Source organism: Pantherophis guttatus, chromosome 4 (genome assembly GCF_059756535.1).
Source record: "Pantherophis guttatus breed Tessera chromosome 4, ASM5975653v1, whole genome shotgun sequence".
NCBI lineage: Eukaryota > Metazoa > Chordata > Lepidosauria > Squamata > Colubridae > Pantherophis > Pantherophis guttatus.
Window position 1 is genome coordinate 38,986,864 of NC_142066.1, and position 18,054 is coordinate 39,004,917.

The following is an 18,054-nucleotide window of genomic DNA, read 5'->3' on the forward strand; positions in this document are numbered from 1 at the left end:
CTTTTTAAAATTAATTGGTATGTCTTTAGACATTCCTTCAGTTTGATTATTGAAATATCTAAATTTATTATAAAAGTACTGAGCTAAAAGTACTGTGCTAATTAAAGGAATATTATACAAGACTTTTTATGGAGATTCTCAATTATCCAGGTCCTGGTTGTCTCAAAGGTGCTTTTTCCAAAAGTCAACTGGACTTTCATGGTTATTTTCTTGAAAAATGAAAAAAAAAAAAACCTTGAAATGGGTGTTTATGTGTGTGCGCGCATGTGCATGCGTACGTGCACCCTACCCGTATATACTGTACATATATACTTGTATATACTAGATATACTCTCTCTCTCTCTTTCTGTGTATATAGATGTAGGTGTAGATATAGATATAAGTATAGAGATATGTAGATGTAGATTAAGTAGATAGATATAAAGTAGATACTTATTTGGGAGGAAATTTATTCATTTTTATTCTTTCTTTTTTACACAGGCTCGAATAAAATATTTTTCTTCCTGAAGTAATTTAAGACTCTCTTTTACCCTTCTTGTCTTTCTTCTACTATAAATGCATCCAGGAAACTATAGCACTTTGAAGGAATTTGTTTTACGGGGCATCCCAGTTCTGGATCATCTTGTAATCCTTTTTTTCTCTCTGCTCTTATTTATCTTTGCTTTATCACTGCTTGGTAATCTTTCTATTGTGATTGTGGTTCTGTTCAGTTATTGCCTTCATAGCCCTATGTATTTTTTCCTCTTTAATTTGTCTATCCTAGAGATTGGATTCACATTCTCAATCATTCCAGCCATACTGTATAATCTCTTATCCAGTACGAAAACAATTTCATTTTATGGCTGCCTAATTCAGTGCTACTTCTATTTCTTTCTTGGAGTGGCAGAGTTTCTACTCTTGGCTGTTATGTCTTTTGACCGCTATGTAGCAATATGTAATCCTCTGCACTATCACTCTATTATAAGTGTTAAAGTCTGTATCTACCTTGTCCTTTCTTGCTGGTTTACAGGATATTTTTTTATGATCTGGCCTGTGGCTGCTTTAGCCAATCTGCCCTTTTGTAGATCTAATATCATTGATCACTTTTTTTGTGATACTAAACCTCTTCTTGCTCTTGCTTGTTCCAATACATACCACATTGAGCTTTTGGATTTTTCAATAGCTATTATTGTACTTTTGGGATCACTGACAATAGCAACTGTATCCTATATTTATATCATCACTACAGTGCTAAGGATCCCATCCATCAGTGGAAGACAGAAGGCTTTCTCTACCTGTAGTGCCCACATCATTGCAGCTTCTATATATTATGGCAGTGCCATATTTATGTATCTGAAGCCATCAAATTCACCATCCCTAGATCTCAAGAAAGTTGTGAGCATCTTAACAGCAGTAATAACTCCAACGCTCAATCCTTTCATTTACACACTGAGAAACAAAAAAGTGAAAGAAGCCCTCAGAAGTTTAATAAAATAAAGAGGATATTTACAAATGACAATGCAAGAAGTGAATTTTTCTGAGCTTTCAGAGATAATTATTCCCAATATTGCAGAAAGAAGAAAACCCATTAAAAAATTGAAAAATATCTTTGATTTTCTGTGGAAAAGAATGGAAGATGAGAAAAAAGTTCACGAATAATAGTTATGCCAGTAAAACATCATTACTCCATTAATCATACTTTAATTTGTTTATTTTTAGCCTGCCTTTATTATTTTTATTCTTAATTCAAGATGGAGATCAAACCTATATTCTTTCCCACAATGACATCCCTGTGAGATGACATGAGCTGAAAGAGTGTGAATGGCCCAAAATTACTCAGTCAGATTTCATGCCTAAAGTGGGACTAGAACTGAGGTTTTCTCAATTTCTAGCTAGGTGCTTTAACCATTAGATGAAACAAGGTTCATTCTTAGAGGCTACAAATAAATTCATCTTCATTTGGATCAGTAAAATCAGAGTGACTGAACTAATTTAATTTGAAGGTGAATATCCAAGCACTAAATTCAAGGAGATTTTTAAAATATATATTTATTTATTTACATACAACAATCCTATCTAAATAGTGATAATTACATTACTATTTAGTTTAGCACCACTACATCATAGTGTTGATCTGTCTTTGTGTCTAATGTTTTTTTTACACATACATGATTATATTATATAACATTACATGACATTATTATATTATATTATTAATGTGATAATAGCAGTAGCACTTAGATTTATATATGCTTCACAGTGCTTTACCGCCCTCTCTAAGCGGTTTACAGAGTCAGCATATTGCCCTCAACAATCTGAGTCCTCATTTTACTAACTTCGGAAGGATGGAAGGCTGAGTCAACCTTGAGCCTGGTGAAATTCGATCTGCCAAATTGCTGGCAGCCGTTGATCAGCAGAAGTAGCCTGCAGTACTGCACTCTAACCACTGTGCCACTATGGCTTGATAATATCATACTATATTGTTATATTACATTATTATTATAATATCTAATACTATTATATTAATAATATAACAATGTAATGTAATGTAATATAATATAATAATATTACAGTATATATTATATTAATGTATATAAATATGATATGATTATACTATTAATATAACATAGCATAGCACAGCACAGCACAGCAGAAAAGAACAAAACAGAACAGAAGAGTAGAGTATTATACTGTAATCTAATGTAAGCTAATAATATACTTATATAATAATAATAATAATAATAACAACAACAACAACAACAACAACAATATAAAGACACTCAACCAAAGGACAGATCAAGACTGAACTATCCCAACCCATGAATTATTGTTATAGCATAGCATAGCATAGCATAGCATAGCATAGCATAGCATAGCATAGCATAGCATAGCATACCATACCATACCATACCATACCATACCATACCATACCATACCATACCATACCATTATAATTAAAGACTACATCTAGTTTGATGTTTGCTTAAGGGAGGAGGCTAGAAACCAGGAGGCCATGAATTTTAGTTCTGCTGTAGGCATGAAACTAATAGGATAAATATGAGTTACTAAAATGGCCAATGGGGAACCAGTTAAAATCTTGCCAAGAAAACTATAGGGACTTCAGAAAGTCATAGGAGTCAAGACTGGGTCAAAGAACTAAAGGGAAAAATAAGTCTGCCACTACAAATCTGAAAGGAAAATGAAATTATATATCAACCAGAAGTTTTTTTTTTCCTTTGAGTAACAGAGGGACAAGCAGACAAGTCATTAGTAGAATTTGATAAATAATTTGATTAATTGCACAATATATGGAGCTGCCATTAATTATTAATAGATTTCAAAAAAGAGAACATATATCCAACTGGTTCCCAAATTCATAATCACTAAAAATGTAAGAAAAATATTTTGTCAATGTCACTAATATATTAAGAAAAAGAAGTGTAACTTATATGTATAAACAATTGTTTTCCCCGCTAGAGATTGAATTATGGTATTATTAAGTACATTTAAATAATATTGTGATTGGCAATTGGAATAATATATTGAAACATTGAGCAATTAAATAATGAAAGAACATACTTTAATATAAACATGTGTATTACTATCAGAAATATAGATTTGATGATTGTAAAGAATGTGATTAGAACAATTTTGTATGTTTAAATAATATTGTATTAGAACTGTGTATTAAAATGTTAAATAATGAAATAATGAATGATTGTATCTTAATATAAATAGATGCAAAGAGTGAAATATGGGAGGTAAGATAAAAATGAACAGGATTCAAAGCACCAAGCGGGCGAGAGATAGTGGATAGAAAGAAAACATCTTTTAATAAAAGAGTGACATCAGAGGCTTCCCTTAATTTAATTGGTTCGCCCAGCACCGAAAATGTGAGCGCGCAAATATTCCAGAATATTCTCAGGGATTCAATGTTGGGGAGAAGTTGGCATTTGTCCCAAAACTTGTCTCTTTTGTACTATTATTTGTTGTCATACAGATGAAAAAAAGGAGCTGATCTTCTAATGCCATGTCACAATGCTGCTGTCATTCACATGAAAACAGCATTCTCTTCCTCCTCTGTCCCAATCCATGGAAATCCATTGGAGCGAAGTAAAGATAAAGTGTTTTGACTTCAGAAGCACATTTTCTCTCTGGTGAATTTTTTTTAAAACCTAAGTTTTAAAAATCAGGGTTGTTGTTTTTTTCCTGTCCTATATATCCTTTTCTCCACCAGTACATAAAATCATATCATTATAGGAGATCTTTTGTACATTACATCTAAATTATTCATTTTATTACATTCAGTGGTATGTCATCCCCAACTACATGCCCATTTCAAATTTTGGCATCTTAAGATTTCATTATCAGATTGTTTTGATATTTTAATCTGTTTCCTAACACTGAAATCAAATACAGCAGTAATTTAATAACTTTTAGGACAGCAAGGTTTATGTTTTCCACCACATAAGTATATTAAGTCTTTTAGTAGTATATATATTTCATTTTTGCTACATAAAATCACAACCACAAATCTCCTGGATCACCAAACTGACAAATTTTGTAAGAAGCTGTGGCCATCCTGTTTCTTGTGTAACAGGAGAATGATTTTTAAAAAGAGCTGCCCAAAGAATTAAGGATATAGAAATGATATAGCTATCCTTAGTAAGGTAGGTAACTTGAAATGACTGAGCAAATACAAAAATACTTTTCAAATAGATAGCTGTTTAAAGTTACAAGTGCCAAAATATTTTAGGGAGATATTTATGTGAGTGAGATTTGAACAGCTTGACAGATATGGTCAAGATACGGGAGATTCCATTCTATACCATACAATGGACGTCTCTGCGTTTGCAGAGCGACAGAGGTAGAAGACCTGGTTCACATCCTATTTGACTGTTGCCTATATAAGAGGGGGAAAGATAGATACCCTGCTCTATATACTAATCAAATAACCCATTGGGATCCATATATCAAAACAATTTACTTTTATTTGTGGCCAGAATCTGAAAATAACATTTAATATATCATAATACTAAAGCAAAATGGTTTGGTTGGGATAGACATATGTGGAACTGATTGGGGTAGATTGTAGGTGTGATACTAAAATATAATTTTATCATATTTTATTTATTTAGATATTAAATTATTTTATTTTATTCCAATTTAATTTTAAATCATGTTTTATTCCAATTTCATTTTAAATTGTATTTTATCCAGTTCCATTTTAAATTGTTTTTATCAGATTTTAGTAATAATTTGTGTCTGGAACTCTGCATTTTGATATGGCCCAAGAGCTAACCAATAAAGTAAACTAATAGTACATAAAATCATATCATTATAGGATATATTTTGTACATTACATCTAAATTATTTGTTTTATTAAATTCAGTAGTACGTTATCCCCAACTACATGCCCATTTCAAACTTTGGCATCTTAAGCTTTCATTATAGATTGTTCTGATATTTTAATCTGTTTCCTAACACTGAAATCAAATATCACAGTAATTTAATAACTTTTCAGACAGCAGGGTTTATGTTTCTCACCACATAAGCATATTAAATCTGTTAGTAGTATATATATTTCATTTTTTATAAATTTCATAAAATTTTATAGAATATTTTTTTTCTTAATTCAGCTTAATTTAATTCAAATTTACATTCTCCTGGAATTTGTAGTAATGTTGCACATCCTCTATGGCTTCAAATTATTTTGGCTTTTCAATATCTGATGAAAAAATTAGAATTGTCATAAACATAGAATTTGTTTATATCCATGCTTTATTTGTAAAATACACAAATAGGTTACAAATATGGATAGTTGGATAAACAGGAATATACATGCACAATGCACACACATATACTCCGAAAATAGACAGAAAGGATTGTAAAAGATAATGTTTATATCTTCTGTAAGAGAGGGAAAATTATCATTTTTTCAGTCAGAACAGTTTATACAAATGAATACCTATTAGCTAGTAATAGAGGCAATCAAAATTAAATGCATATGCATAAAATGAGGTTGGGGAGAGTTCTATAGTGACCACAATTAATAAAGAGTTATTCCCACTTAATATATCCCATCTGAAAATATATTAACTGATTCCCAAATTCAGTGTGAAAAAAATTCCTTTCTTTCATTCACATGAAAGACCACTCTGTCTGTCTGTCTATTTATCTATCTATCTTCTGTCATCTATCTCTCTGCATGCATACATACATACATGTATAATTTATATCTGAAAAAGATGAATTACAACCACTTTCATTTTGATAGTGAACAAAACTTGGGTCTGGAATTTCTCATATGTATGATAAATTTCCTGAGTCCTTTCCAAATGGCTGCCTTTACGTCCTTGTTTCTGAAGCTATAAATAAGAGGGTTGATCAGAGGAGTCAGTACAGTATAGAAGAGAGAGAAGATTTTCTTTAGATGTTTGAGATTCCTAAACCGTGGAAGCATATAGACAAGCATCAGGGCTCCGTAAAAAAGGGCAACCACAGTGAGATGAGAGGAACAGGTAGAGAAAGCTTTATGCTTCCCAGTGGTAGATGGAATTCTAATGATTGTGTAAATAATGAAAATGTAGGACATCCATGTGAGAAGTAAAGGAGGAAAGGTAAAGACACAAGCAAATGTAAATGCAGTTAGTTCTACAGTATAAGTGTCTGTGCAAGAGATTTCTTTTATGAATGGGGATAAATCACAGAGATAGTGATCAATTATATTGGGTCCACAGAAGGTTAAGGAAGCTATTGAGAAGGTTGTGCTTGTGCTAACTAATATTCCACTTGCCCAGGACACAATTGCAAGTTGCAGGCACAACCTATTGTTCATGAGCATAGAATAGTGCAGTGGTTTGCACACAGCTAAATACCTATCATAAGACATGGCAGATAGAAAATAACATTCAGCCCCTCCCAGACAAGCAAATAAATAAAATTGCATGAAGCAAGAATTTATGGATATATTTTTCTTCCCAGTCACGAGACACAATAATGTTTTAGGCAGAATGACAGAACTATAGCAGGTTTCCAGCAAAGATAAATTTAGTAGGAAGAAATACATGGGTGTGTGAAGATGTTCATCAATGACAATTAAGAAGACAATAAAAAGATTCCCAGTCATGGTTATCAAGTATATTATTAGAAACATTGGGAAAAGGAGAAATTCCAGTTCAATGAGATCCCCAAATCCTAAGAGAATGAACTCTGTCACACTTGACATATTCTGATTCTCTTTATTGCCCATTAGATGAATCTTAAGAAAAATTAATACAAAATATTTAACATTTTTTAGGAAGGTTATAATGTCGAAATCTCTGTTGCTTCTAAATTATCATATAAAAGATGTCATTCTTTTTATTCAATTGCTACTAACCATGAAAGTTAAACTGAACATCCATTTTCAGAAGCAAGCCTTTTGTCAATCACCAGGAAAATTTGTAGATCTAGACTGTTCAAATGGGTACAGTAAAACCTCTGGTCACAAATACTTCTGACCACAACCAAATAGTGTTCTGACCAAAAAATTCACAATTTTTTTCTTTGCAGCTGATTTCCACTTCTATACCATATTTTTTGCTTTTTAATTTTTTTTTATTATTTTTATAACACAATATAACAATACAAGACATACAACATTTATAAACACGCTCTCTTTACAGCTATTGCATAGTGATCTTCTTTGTTATTTACAATTTCCCCTTCTTTCTCTTCATATTATTCTGATTTACTACTTGTCCCCGACATTTTAATTACACCATATTTTTTGTAAGCGCCAAATTTCCAAAATTAGGTTCAGGTCACAAACAAATTGGTTTCTGACCAAAGTTATGGAACGAATTATGGATGTGATCAGAGGTTCTACTGTTTAAAGATTTATTGCAAGCTTAAACTCTCTACAAGAATCTGAACTACTAATGACCAAGGAAAATTAGTGGGAGATAAAAGTAGAAGGAATTCAAAGTGGTCTGGATTTAGATCTCTTGTGGATGAGAAGGGGCTCATGACTGATGATGTATTTGATTTCTCCCTCGGGCTCAGCCTGGTCATCTCCTACATCTGTCTCTGACTAGTTTCTTATCTGGGAGGATTTTCTTCTGGGAGGATTTTCTTCAAGGAACTTCTGCTAAACTTCCCAGGAACAGCTACTAAAAATGGAAAATAGATTATATACTGTAGGCCTTTGGTCTGATTCAGTAATTATTTTTGTTGCTGTATTTTTGAGAAAGTAAGAAAAAAATGCTTAAAGAAATTATCTGTGCATTAAAGCAAATAATTTTCCTGCAGCAGAGCCTCAAAAACTTGATTAAAAATGTTTTATTTACCTTATTGATGAAATAGTATTTGAAGATGTGGTAAAGGTTCAATTCATAACAAGTCTATGTTCTCTATTTCCATAAGGAGATCTGTGATTGGTACATCTTGTTTAAAATTGTTAATGTTCTATAGCTATCCTAAAAAATATGCCCACTAAATTACATTCACGAAGAGTTCTGACACAACGCTTATCATAATTTCTCTTTTTCTTCTTTTCTCTCCCTGACTGCTTTCTGAACAGTTCTACAATAATGTGAATGTCTCCATTAAATGGTTATTTATATGCTACATAGCATGATAAAAAAATCCCATGACAATTCTGTTATATGCTCTTTAATCTATTAAAAAGCAGAGTGTCTTAGAAGGAATTTCTGGATTAATCATATGATGTGTGGCAAGTTAACAAGTATATGTATAAAACACAAAGAGTTTCCTGGTATCTTAAAAAATAACAGATGTTTTATAGCCGAGGACGCAAAATAGATTTGGCCCATGAAACCCATGACATAAGTTTTTACTATAATAAATCAATGTAACTCTCTAAAACAAAGCTGAATTGGAAATGATCTTATGTATAGATACAGATACTGTAGATATAGATGATATCTACATATAGATAGATATAGATACAGATAGATAGATCAGTGGTGGGTTTCAATTTTTTTTACTACCAGTTCCGTGGGTGTGGCTTGGTGGGCGTGGCATGGCTTGGTGGGCATGGCTTGATGGGCATGACAGGGCAAGGATACTGTTAAATCTCCATTACCACCACACTCCATGGGAAGGTTACTGCAAAATCCCCATTTCCCCCCGATCAGCTGGGACTCGGGAGGCAGAGAATAGATGGAGGCAGGGCCAATAAATGGAGGTATTTACCAGTTCTCAAAACTACTCAAAATTTCTGCTACCGGTTCTCCAGAACTGGTCAGAACCTGCTGAAATCCACCTCTGATAAATAGATGTAGATGTAGATACATATGCTTAGTGAGAGAGAAATTTAGAATGATTAGACCCATAACTGAGAAAACAAACTGAGACCCAAAAAGAAAATGCATAAAAGAATTTTAGGAAATTTTAAGAAAAGGTAGAATCTTCCATTCTTTACACATTTAATGATATACTGATTTGCAAAATATATATATATATATTTATAAAGTATTTATAAAAAGTATAAAAATAAATATTTTTAAAGTATAAAAATAAAGTATTCTGAAAGATGGTTCCAGACCTATTACATTGTCACTAAGGCATAAGTACTATCCTTTTTGAACTCCAAACACAGCTGCCCTAGTATCAGGAATTAATTAAACTGAAATCTGGCCTGGACGCCAAGAGACCAGAATATTACACTGACAACAATGGTAAACTGGAACTGTAGCAGTAAAGCCAAATGAAGAAAAATTACAAATCTCTGATATCCATGATAAACTAATCCATCTTCACCACATCGATAAGGTGGATCAGAGTTGCCTGGGTTGCCTTGTGATGAAGCCAAAGTTGTCATTATTAGATCCATGCAGGGAATCATGATGATTTTTAAAAGGACTTCACAAAGGGGGTGGGGTGAGAGAAAAGAAAGACCCAACCTCCCTCCCTCCCTCCCTCCCTCCCTCCCTCCCTCTCTCTCTCTCTCTCTCTCTGTGTGTGTGTGTGTGTGTGTGTGTGTGTGTGTGTGAGAGAGAGAGAGAGAGAGAGAGAGAGGCTCAAGCTAGACTGGGAAAGCTGGCTGAGAGGAAGAAAAGCTGGGTAACCTGGACGCAGATGCTTCCCGTGTCCCTGCATCCCAGAAGCAGCAAACTTGCACTCTCCTCTCTCTGCTAGTCCCCTTCTTCTCACAGGATTGCCCAGCAGCAGAAACAGATAGGGAGAAGGGGGCAGTGGTAGCTGCTAGCATTGAGGGGAGAGTGCCAAACAGAAACAGGAGAGCACATCTTCTCCCTCTCTGTCTCCATTGGGTGGAGTGATCCCATGAAAAGAAGGGAGCTAGTAGAGATGGGATGAGTGTGAGGTTGCTGCTTCTGTGATGGGACAGAACAGAAGCAGACATGTCTGGGTCTGGCTCACCCAGCTTCTCTTCCTCTCACAGCCAGCATTTTTAGGGCTTTTGGGGGCCTTTTTTGGGCCATTTTCAGGCCGTTTTTGGGACTGCTTTTCAGGCTGATTTTGGCCGGGAAAATGGCCTGAAAACAGCCTGAAAAATGGCCTGAAAATGGCCTGTTTTTTGGGGGGGGGCATTTTGGGCTGTTTTCAGACCATTTTTGAGGCACTTTTGGCTGGAAAAACAGCCTGAAAATAGCCTGTTTTTGAGTGTTTTGGGGCCATTTTCTGACCATTTTTTGGGCCAAAACAGCCTGAAAATGGCCCAAAAATGGCCTGGAAATGGCCTGGTTTGGGGGCATTTATGGGGCATTTTGAAGCCATTTTCGGGCTGATTTTGGCCAGAAAAACAGCCTGAAAATGGCCCAAAAACAGTCTGTTTTTGGGGTATTTGGGCCATTTTCAGGCTGGTTTTTAGGTCATTTTCAAGCCGTTTTTTGGACAGATTTTGTGCAGAAAAACAGCCTGAAAACAGCTCAAAAATGGCCTGAAAGATGGGCAGGGCTGGGGCCAGGCAGTGGTCTGATTTGCCAGTTCTCTGAAACATGCAGAATTGAAACAACCATTCAGGTGAACCAGTCTGAACTGGCAGCAGCCCTCCTCTGCCCCTAGTCCTTCTTTTCATTAGAATATATATACCCAATTCCTGCCACCATTTAATTTAAATTAATTAATTTAATTAATTCAATTTATATGCCGTCCCTCTCCGAAGACTCAGGGTGGCTATAAACATTTTCTATATGTTTTAGCTTTCAGGCCCTTAATACTTTTTGTTGCTCTTTTCTGCACTCTCTCCAAATTCTCATCATCTTTTTTTACAATGTGGTAACCAAAACTGGATTCAGTATTCCAACTGTGGTCTTACCAATGTCAGTGTTCCAAGTAACATCCCAAACGAAAGAAGACTCTGAGGCCAGTAGTTCCTCAAAGTTCCATTTTATTAGAGATGTCATATTGGCACATCTGGGAAAACCCAAATCTGAAAGCTTCCAGGTTTTCCCCACCCAAAAGAAAGTTCAAGTCCCTCCCCTTGCACCCACATGTCCATCACATGGCCCAATCACTGCACCATCCCAACTGGAGATGCCTCCAAGTCACGCCACTCCAGGTGCAGGCCGAATGTCCTTGATTCTCTGAGAAAGGCATGTTATTATGACTATATAACCCTGTAACTCCATACAATCCCATCTCCGAGTTTCCCACAGCAGTAAATGTGGCAGCCCTGAAGAATCCAAAAAAAAAAAAAAAAGTCCTCCAGGCCTGACAACCCAGGCATTATAAAGTGGCACTAACACTTCATGTGATTTTGATTCTATCCCTCTGTTAATGCAGTTTAGGCTTGTATTGGCTTTATTAGCTACTGCCACACATTGCAGGCTCATATTTAAATGATTGTCCACTAAGACTCCAAGATCCCTCTCATAGTTATTGGCATGGAGGTAAATTTTATCCAATCTGCACCTATATATTTGGTTTTTCTTGCTAAAGAGTAGAACCTTAATTTTCTGTCTGCTGAATTTCATTTTGTTACAAGTGGTCCAGCTAATTCATTATTTTTTCCACCAAGATTTATCATGCTAGAGGGGAAAGAATTTCCTTGTATATTTTTTTCATTTTGTATTCCTAGGATTATATATTATTTCATACATTACCAAATAACAATAGTAACAATACTCTGAAGTGCAGTGATTATTTCTCTGAATCCAGATGAGGCCAGATTGGACCCTGAGAAACAGTATCTATGAATTGTAAACACATACACCACTCTCTTTCTCCTATTTATCTGTTCATCCATTCTGTTTCCAAGTGAATACGATAGATTACTCATTATATATCCAATTAATTTATTTAATAAATAAATGTCTCCAAATTTATCTCCAAAGATTACAAGATTAATTATCACAAATATCAAGGGACATTTTTCTATTTTAGGGCACATTATAAACATGATTTTTACATAGAATGATACAGTAATACAGAACTGCTCTATTACCAGTAGGAAAATAAAGCAGTGAATTTTGATTGAGCAAAGAAGCTTTTAAGGAATATTTCTAGATGTCATTTTCTAAGGAAAGTATTATTGTGAGTTAAAGTACTTTGAGATTTGTATGTTTATCCTGTTCAGACTTCAGTAGTTTCAGAAAAGAAATTCTGTTAGGTATTCATAGTTACAGAATAGCAACTTTATTCTTGAACCATTTCTCAAAGGATAAAAAAATGCAAAGTATTATAAGATTATGAAAATGCTTATTCCTAAAGCCATAACTTTGAACTGCAGTTCAACCAAAACATTTATATTTACATATTGGATTTTTTTTTTTGTCATTAAGAATTGTTTTTGAAATTGATAACAATGTTGGAAAAAGTGCAGGTAAATGAAAATAGCCAACACTGGATGTGGTAAACAGTGTTTCATTTTCTACTTCTTATATGTAGTGCTGGAGAATAAATTCCATCTCTGTAATTCACTAAAAGCTGTGGTTCATAAGACCCATCAGACATTTGAAAACATTATTTTAATTTAGTAAGCATGGGAAATGATATGGTGCAAAACAAAGAATGAACCTGTAGCAATATCATCTTTATTTATAAATATTACTACCTGCTCTGTTGTCCCTAAGATTTTATTCTAATAAAGGAATTCAAAGACTTGAAAGTCACTATTTAGAATTCATAAACCTGAATACTAATTTTGCTTCATATAAAAAAATACAAAAGCCTTAAGTACATAAATACAGTCCATGCATCACATGCATAAGAAGCTTTTCAAAAACATTATCAGATATTTGGCAAGGTTTTTAATGGCTTTGGGAAGCAGCTGAAATATGTTTATGTAAATATTCTTTCTAGTTTGGCTTTCTACCTTGCCAGGTTCAATCTTCACATTACAGTTAGAGCACCAAGAATGACCACTCTTGAACTGGTCAAATTTGGCTCATGCCTTTAAACATAATCAATCTTGACTATTGCAATATGCCAAATAGCCGGGGTGGGTTTCAAATTTTTTTACTACCAGTTCTGTGGGCGTGGCTTGGTGGCCATGGCTTGGTGATCATGTGACTGGGTGGGCGTAGCTGGGTGATCATGTGATTGAGTGGGCATGGCCAACTTGACATCACTCATGTCAAGGGTTAGGGTTATGGTACCTGTCCTCTCCTCACCTCAAAGGTCTCAACAAGATACAATTTCCCTATCTATTTATTTACCACTACTGAACATCCAAAATATTCTATTTAATTATATGTATATATGCCATATGTGTACATACATATTACATAGTATAGTTGTTTAGGCACACAAAAAGATATATTATCTACTATATATACTGTATGTGTACACACACACACACACACACACACACACACAGCTCTTCTAAAACTATACACATTCAACCTCACTTACTACACTTGGAAAAACACACCCAGAGTTCACTTTCTGCAACACTATAACTTTTGTACATTTAGAACATTACACACACCTTCAGATGTTCTTCCCTAGCTTGCACATGTCTTTCATTTGGCCAACCTTAACTACACTTTGCTACATTTATATTTATCCTCAGAAGGCAGTAAGAATATCTAAGAATTAGGGTCCCAGTTAACTGTTATAACTAGTAATGGATCTTTACAAAGATTTTTACAAAGACATATAAATAAGAGTCATATATAATATTTTCTATAGCTTGTGCAACACATATTGAACGTACTTCCTTTCCTCAAATGGCATTTTCTGCAATCACTTATATTTTACTATGAAGTCCCACAGTTTGAATACTTATCTGGTGATAGTTGTTCCACGGCCCCCTCTCAGGCCCATGGTTATTTTTTTTCCTGCTTAAATGACCTTTTGTTCTTGGCTAACCACTCTGATTTTCTATGGAAAAAATGTAGAACAAAAATTGTTCATGAATGACATATATTCCAGCAGTGCATCATTGCTCCATTGCTCTTCTATATTATTTTATTAATTTGTATCTCATCGTTCATATTTTTATAAATAACATAAGGTGGAGAAGATACCCAATACTCCTTTTTCCTCTTTTACTACCAACAATAACCTGTAAGATGGGCTGGGCTGAAAAAATGTGACTGGCTAAAACTCACTCAGCTGCCTTTTATGCCTAAGGTGGTTCCAGAATCTACAGTCTCCCAGTTTCTAGAATGATGCCTTAACCATTAGACCAAATAAAGTTCATTCTGAGACACAACAAATAATTTGATTTGAATTTGAATTTGCAAATGAGACTGATAGAACTAATATATGAGAGTGGGTGTTGAAATCCTAAATTCAAGGAGATGTTTAAATTTATTTATTTGCATTTGCACTTCATAGTCTCTGTCTCTCTTTATGTCTCATGTTATGCTATGCTATGCTATGCTATGCTATGCTATGCTATGCTATGCTATGCTATGCTATGCTATGCTATGCTATGCTATGAAATATTGAGACTATATCCATAATTTCTAATCCTGCTTTAGGCATGAAGCCAACTGGAGGACTGTCTTTCACTTCATCAGGAGATGGCAAACCAGTTCCAAAATCTTACCAAGAAAACTGCAGGGACTTCTACAGGTATTTGCAGCAGTCAAAATTGAGTCAAAAGCACCAAAGTAGAAAAAGAAGTCTGTGACTACAAATCTGTCTCAATCAGAGGGGTTTTTGAATAACACAGGCAAAGGGGACATCTAATTACTAGAATATAATGAATAATTTGATTGCAATTTAAGAAAACTACCATTAATTCTTAACAGATTTTAAAAGACAGATCATATATTCAACTGAAGATTTGGCACAATTCCCAGATTCACAATTTTTTTAAAAAATGTGCTAATAAAAAGAGAACATAAAAGGAAAACATTTCCTTAATATCAATAATGTATTATGGAATTTATAACCTTATACTATTTTTCCTCAAGAAGCTTGTGACAATTAAGAGATGCATCCTCATTTTGTCAGATCTCAGTTGTACCTAGTCTTTGTATTCAAATGCTCAATTGAATTAGAAAAGAATTATATGCCCTTGCATATTTAGGGACAAATAAAATTGTAACATTTTAAATTACCTTTTCTTTTTTTCTTTTTTTTATAAAAAGTTTTTTTTTATTAATAATACAAAATTAAAAAAAAACAACATTGGACATAGATATGACATCACTGGTTCCATACATCTTCCGTCACTTTACAATAATATTAGTAGTCATATAAACATATAGTTCTTATTAAATTACCTTTTCAGTGTTGTGGTTGTATTTATTTTATAGTTTTGCTTATAATTATATTTTAATTTTACTGTGTTTTAATTATTTTGTTAGGAAACTCATCTGCCCTCTTCTAGTGGAAAGCTGGAAATTAAATTCCACCAAAAGCATAAAAGTTGTTTTAGGCTTGATAAGCAGCTTATAAAACTTCTGGATATTTACCTCAAATTTCCTCAATTTCTCAAATGTTCTCAATTTCTTTAATAAGCTCTTCCTCCAAGAACACAAGTGTCCTGATCAGCATATTTCGAGTTGCAAATCTCTGCTGGTTGACTTCAAATACACTAGAGCAGCGGTTCTCAACCTTCCTAATGCTGCGACCCTTTAATACAGTTCCTCATGTTGTGGTGACCCCCAACCATAAAATTATTCCTAAAACCATTGAAAATATGTATTTTCCGATGGTCTTAGGCGACCCCTGTGAAAGGGTCGTTCGACCCCCCAAAGGGGTCCCGACCCACAGGTTGAGAACCACTGCACTAGAGTAACTTGAAAAACAGGTGGGCCATGAGGAAATATCTTTGAGAATATATGATCAGAAAATGTAATCAATGTAAGGAATGGATTTGGTGTTCTGAAGAACTTTTGGATGAGATGAAGTTAGAAACCAAAGAAGGAGCTTCTCAAATCTCTGTCAGGAAAAAGTCCTGGACTATAAGAAGAAGGTATGGCAATTGGGGCAACAGGCTCAGGAGAAGAATCAAATCAAAGTTCTCAACAAGTGTAGGAATAGAATAGAAATGTAGAAAAAACGATAGAAGGAAAATAATGGATTGTTTCAATAAAACCAGTGATATCACATGAAAGTAGAGAGAATTTCCCTGAAGATAGGCTCCAGCATGAGTCTGAAAACTCAGAAGAGTAAATTTCTGGTCCTGGTGGCTGACCCAAATTTGACCTCACATCATTATCCATATATTTGCCTTCATTTGTGAAATAAAGTATTTTCTAAAGAAACAGGTGGAAGGTTGAGCCTCTCCTTGCCACAGATATATGTTGTTTTGGTGTTGTCACTGATCAGAATACTAATGGGAATCATGGTGTTCATAAAACACATATACAATTAAAGACATAAATAAAAGTAATATGCAAGAACAAAAATAAATTGCAACAACAAAAATGATTGGTTTTATGTGTTAAGTAGAAAGAGAACTCACTCTCACACACAAAAAAGAAAAAAAATAGATTATTTTAAATTAGAATCTGAAAACAAACAGGAAGCGTTTATACATTGGGTTTCTACTACTTCGGAGCAGAAAAGGGCTCTACATCTACTGTGGGGAAATTGCAGGTATCCAACATCCCATTTTTGGCCCTCAAAACAGTCTGAGATCATGACCCTGAAATTCATAAGTAAAATAGTGAATTTTCATCTGCATATTTTTTTCCTTCATTTGAGATTTGGGGATATTTAAAGTGAATGGCAATAGAAGACCATGCATTAAAACATTTCAGATCCCATTTCTTTCCAAACAAAGATTGGAAAGAATCTTTGATTCCTGTTTCATAAGAATTTCTCAAGCCAGAGTATTTACAGGGTTCACCATGACACAGAAGGATATAAGCAATGGTTTGGCATAACAAGTCAAAACTTGTCCCTTTTGTACTTCTATTTTGTTGTCATTCATTTTTGCAAAAAGGGACTGAGCTTTTGTCACCATATCACAATGATGCTATCATCATTCTCATGAAAAAGTAAGCTCCAGTGGATGCCTGTGTCCCAATTCCTGATTTAGGTAGCATGAAAATGTACTTGGGTATGGAAGACAAATAAACTTCTGTAACTTTGGAAGAACATTTTCTCTCTAGTAGATTTTTTAAACCTAATCTTTACATATCAACTTTTTTTCTCTGTCCTGTCCTAGATATCCTTTGTCCTGACCAATATTTTATAAAATTCTATCATTGCATCACATCCAAATTATTCATTTTATTAAGTTCAGAGGTATGAGATCCCCAATATATGCCCACGTCAAATTGGCATCTTAAATTTTCATTGACAGATGGTTCTCTTATTTTAGTCTGTTTCCCAACACTGAAATCAAATATTGTGATGATCTACAGCTGCAGTAGACAAAAAAGCCTAGAGTCCTAGGCTGCATTAACAGAGGGACAGAATCAAGATCATGTGAAATGTTAGTACCACTATATAATTCCCTGGTAAGATCATACTTGGGATATTGAACCCAGAATATAAAAAAGATGTTAAGATTCTAAAAAGAATGCAGAGAAGAGCCACAAAGATATTAGGGGACTGGAGGCTAAAACATGAAAAATGAAGAATTGGACATGTTCTAGTTTAATGAAAAGAAGGAGTAAGGGTGATGTGATAGAAGTGTTCCAATATCTAAGGGGCTACCACAAAAAAGACAGGGTCAACCTAGTTTCCAGAACACCT

At 34.2% G+C, this 18,054-nt stretch overlaps 2 protein-coding genes across 2 annotated transcripts; one reads left to right on the forward strand and one right to left on the reverse strand.

Moving 5' to 3' along the window:
* The first annotated feature begins 555 nt into the window (after positions 1-555).
* On the forward strand, positions 556-1,476 carry LOC117668912 (olfactory receptor 6M1-like). The gene has a single exon (XM_034422965.2). It carries the CDS (start codon positions 556-558, stop codon positions 1,474-1,476), a length of 921 nt encoding a protein of 306 aa, XP_034278856.2.
* Positions 1,477-6,244: 4,768 nt separating this feature from the next.
* LOC117668928 (olfactory receptor 10A3-like) lies at positions 6,245-7,231 on the reverse strand. The gene has a single exon (XM_034422978.2). It carries the CDS (start codon positions 7,229-7,231, stop codon positions 6,245-6,247), a length of 987 nt encoding a protein of 328 aa, XP_034278869.2.
* Between the last annotated feature and the right edge of the window lie 10,823 nt (positions 7,232-18,054).

Coding starts and splice junctions, on each gene's coding strand:
- LOC117668912 (XM_034422965.2), top strand. CDS start 556: ATGCATCCAGGAAACTATAGCACTTTGAAGGAATTTGTTTTACGGGGC.
- LOC117668928 (XM_034422978.2), bottom strand. CDS start 7,231: ATGGGCAATAAAGAGAATCAGAATATGTCAAGTGTGACAGAGTTCATT.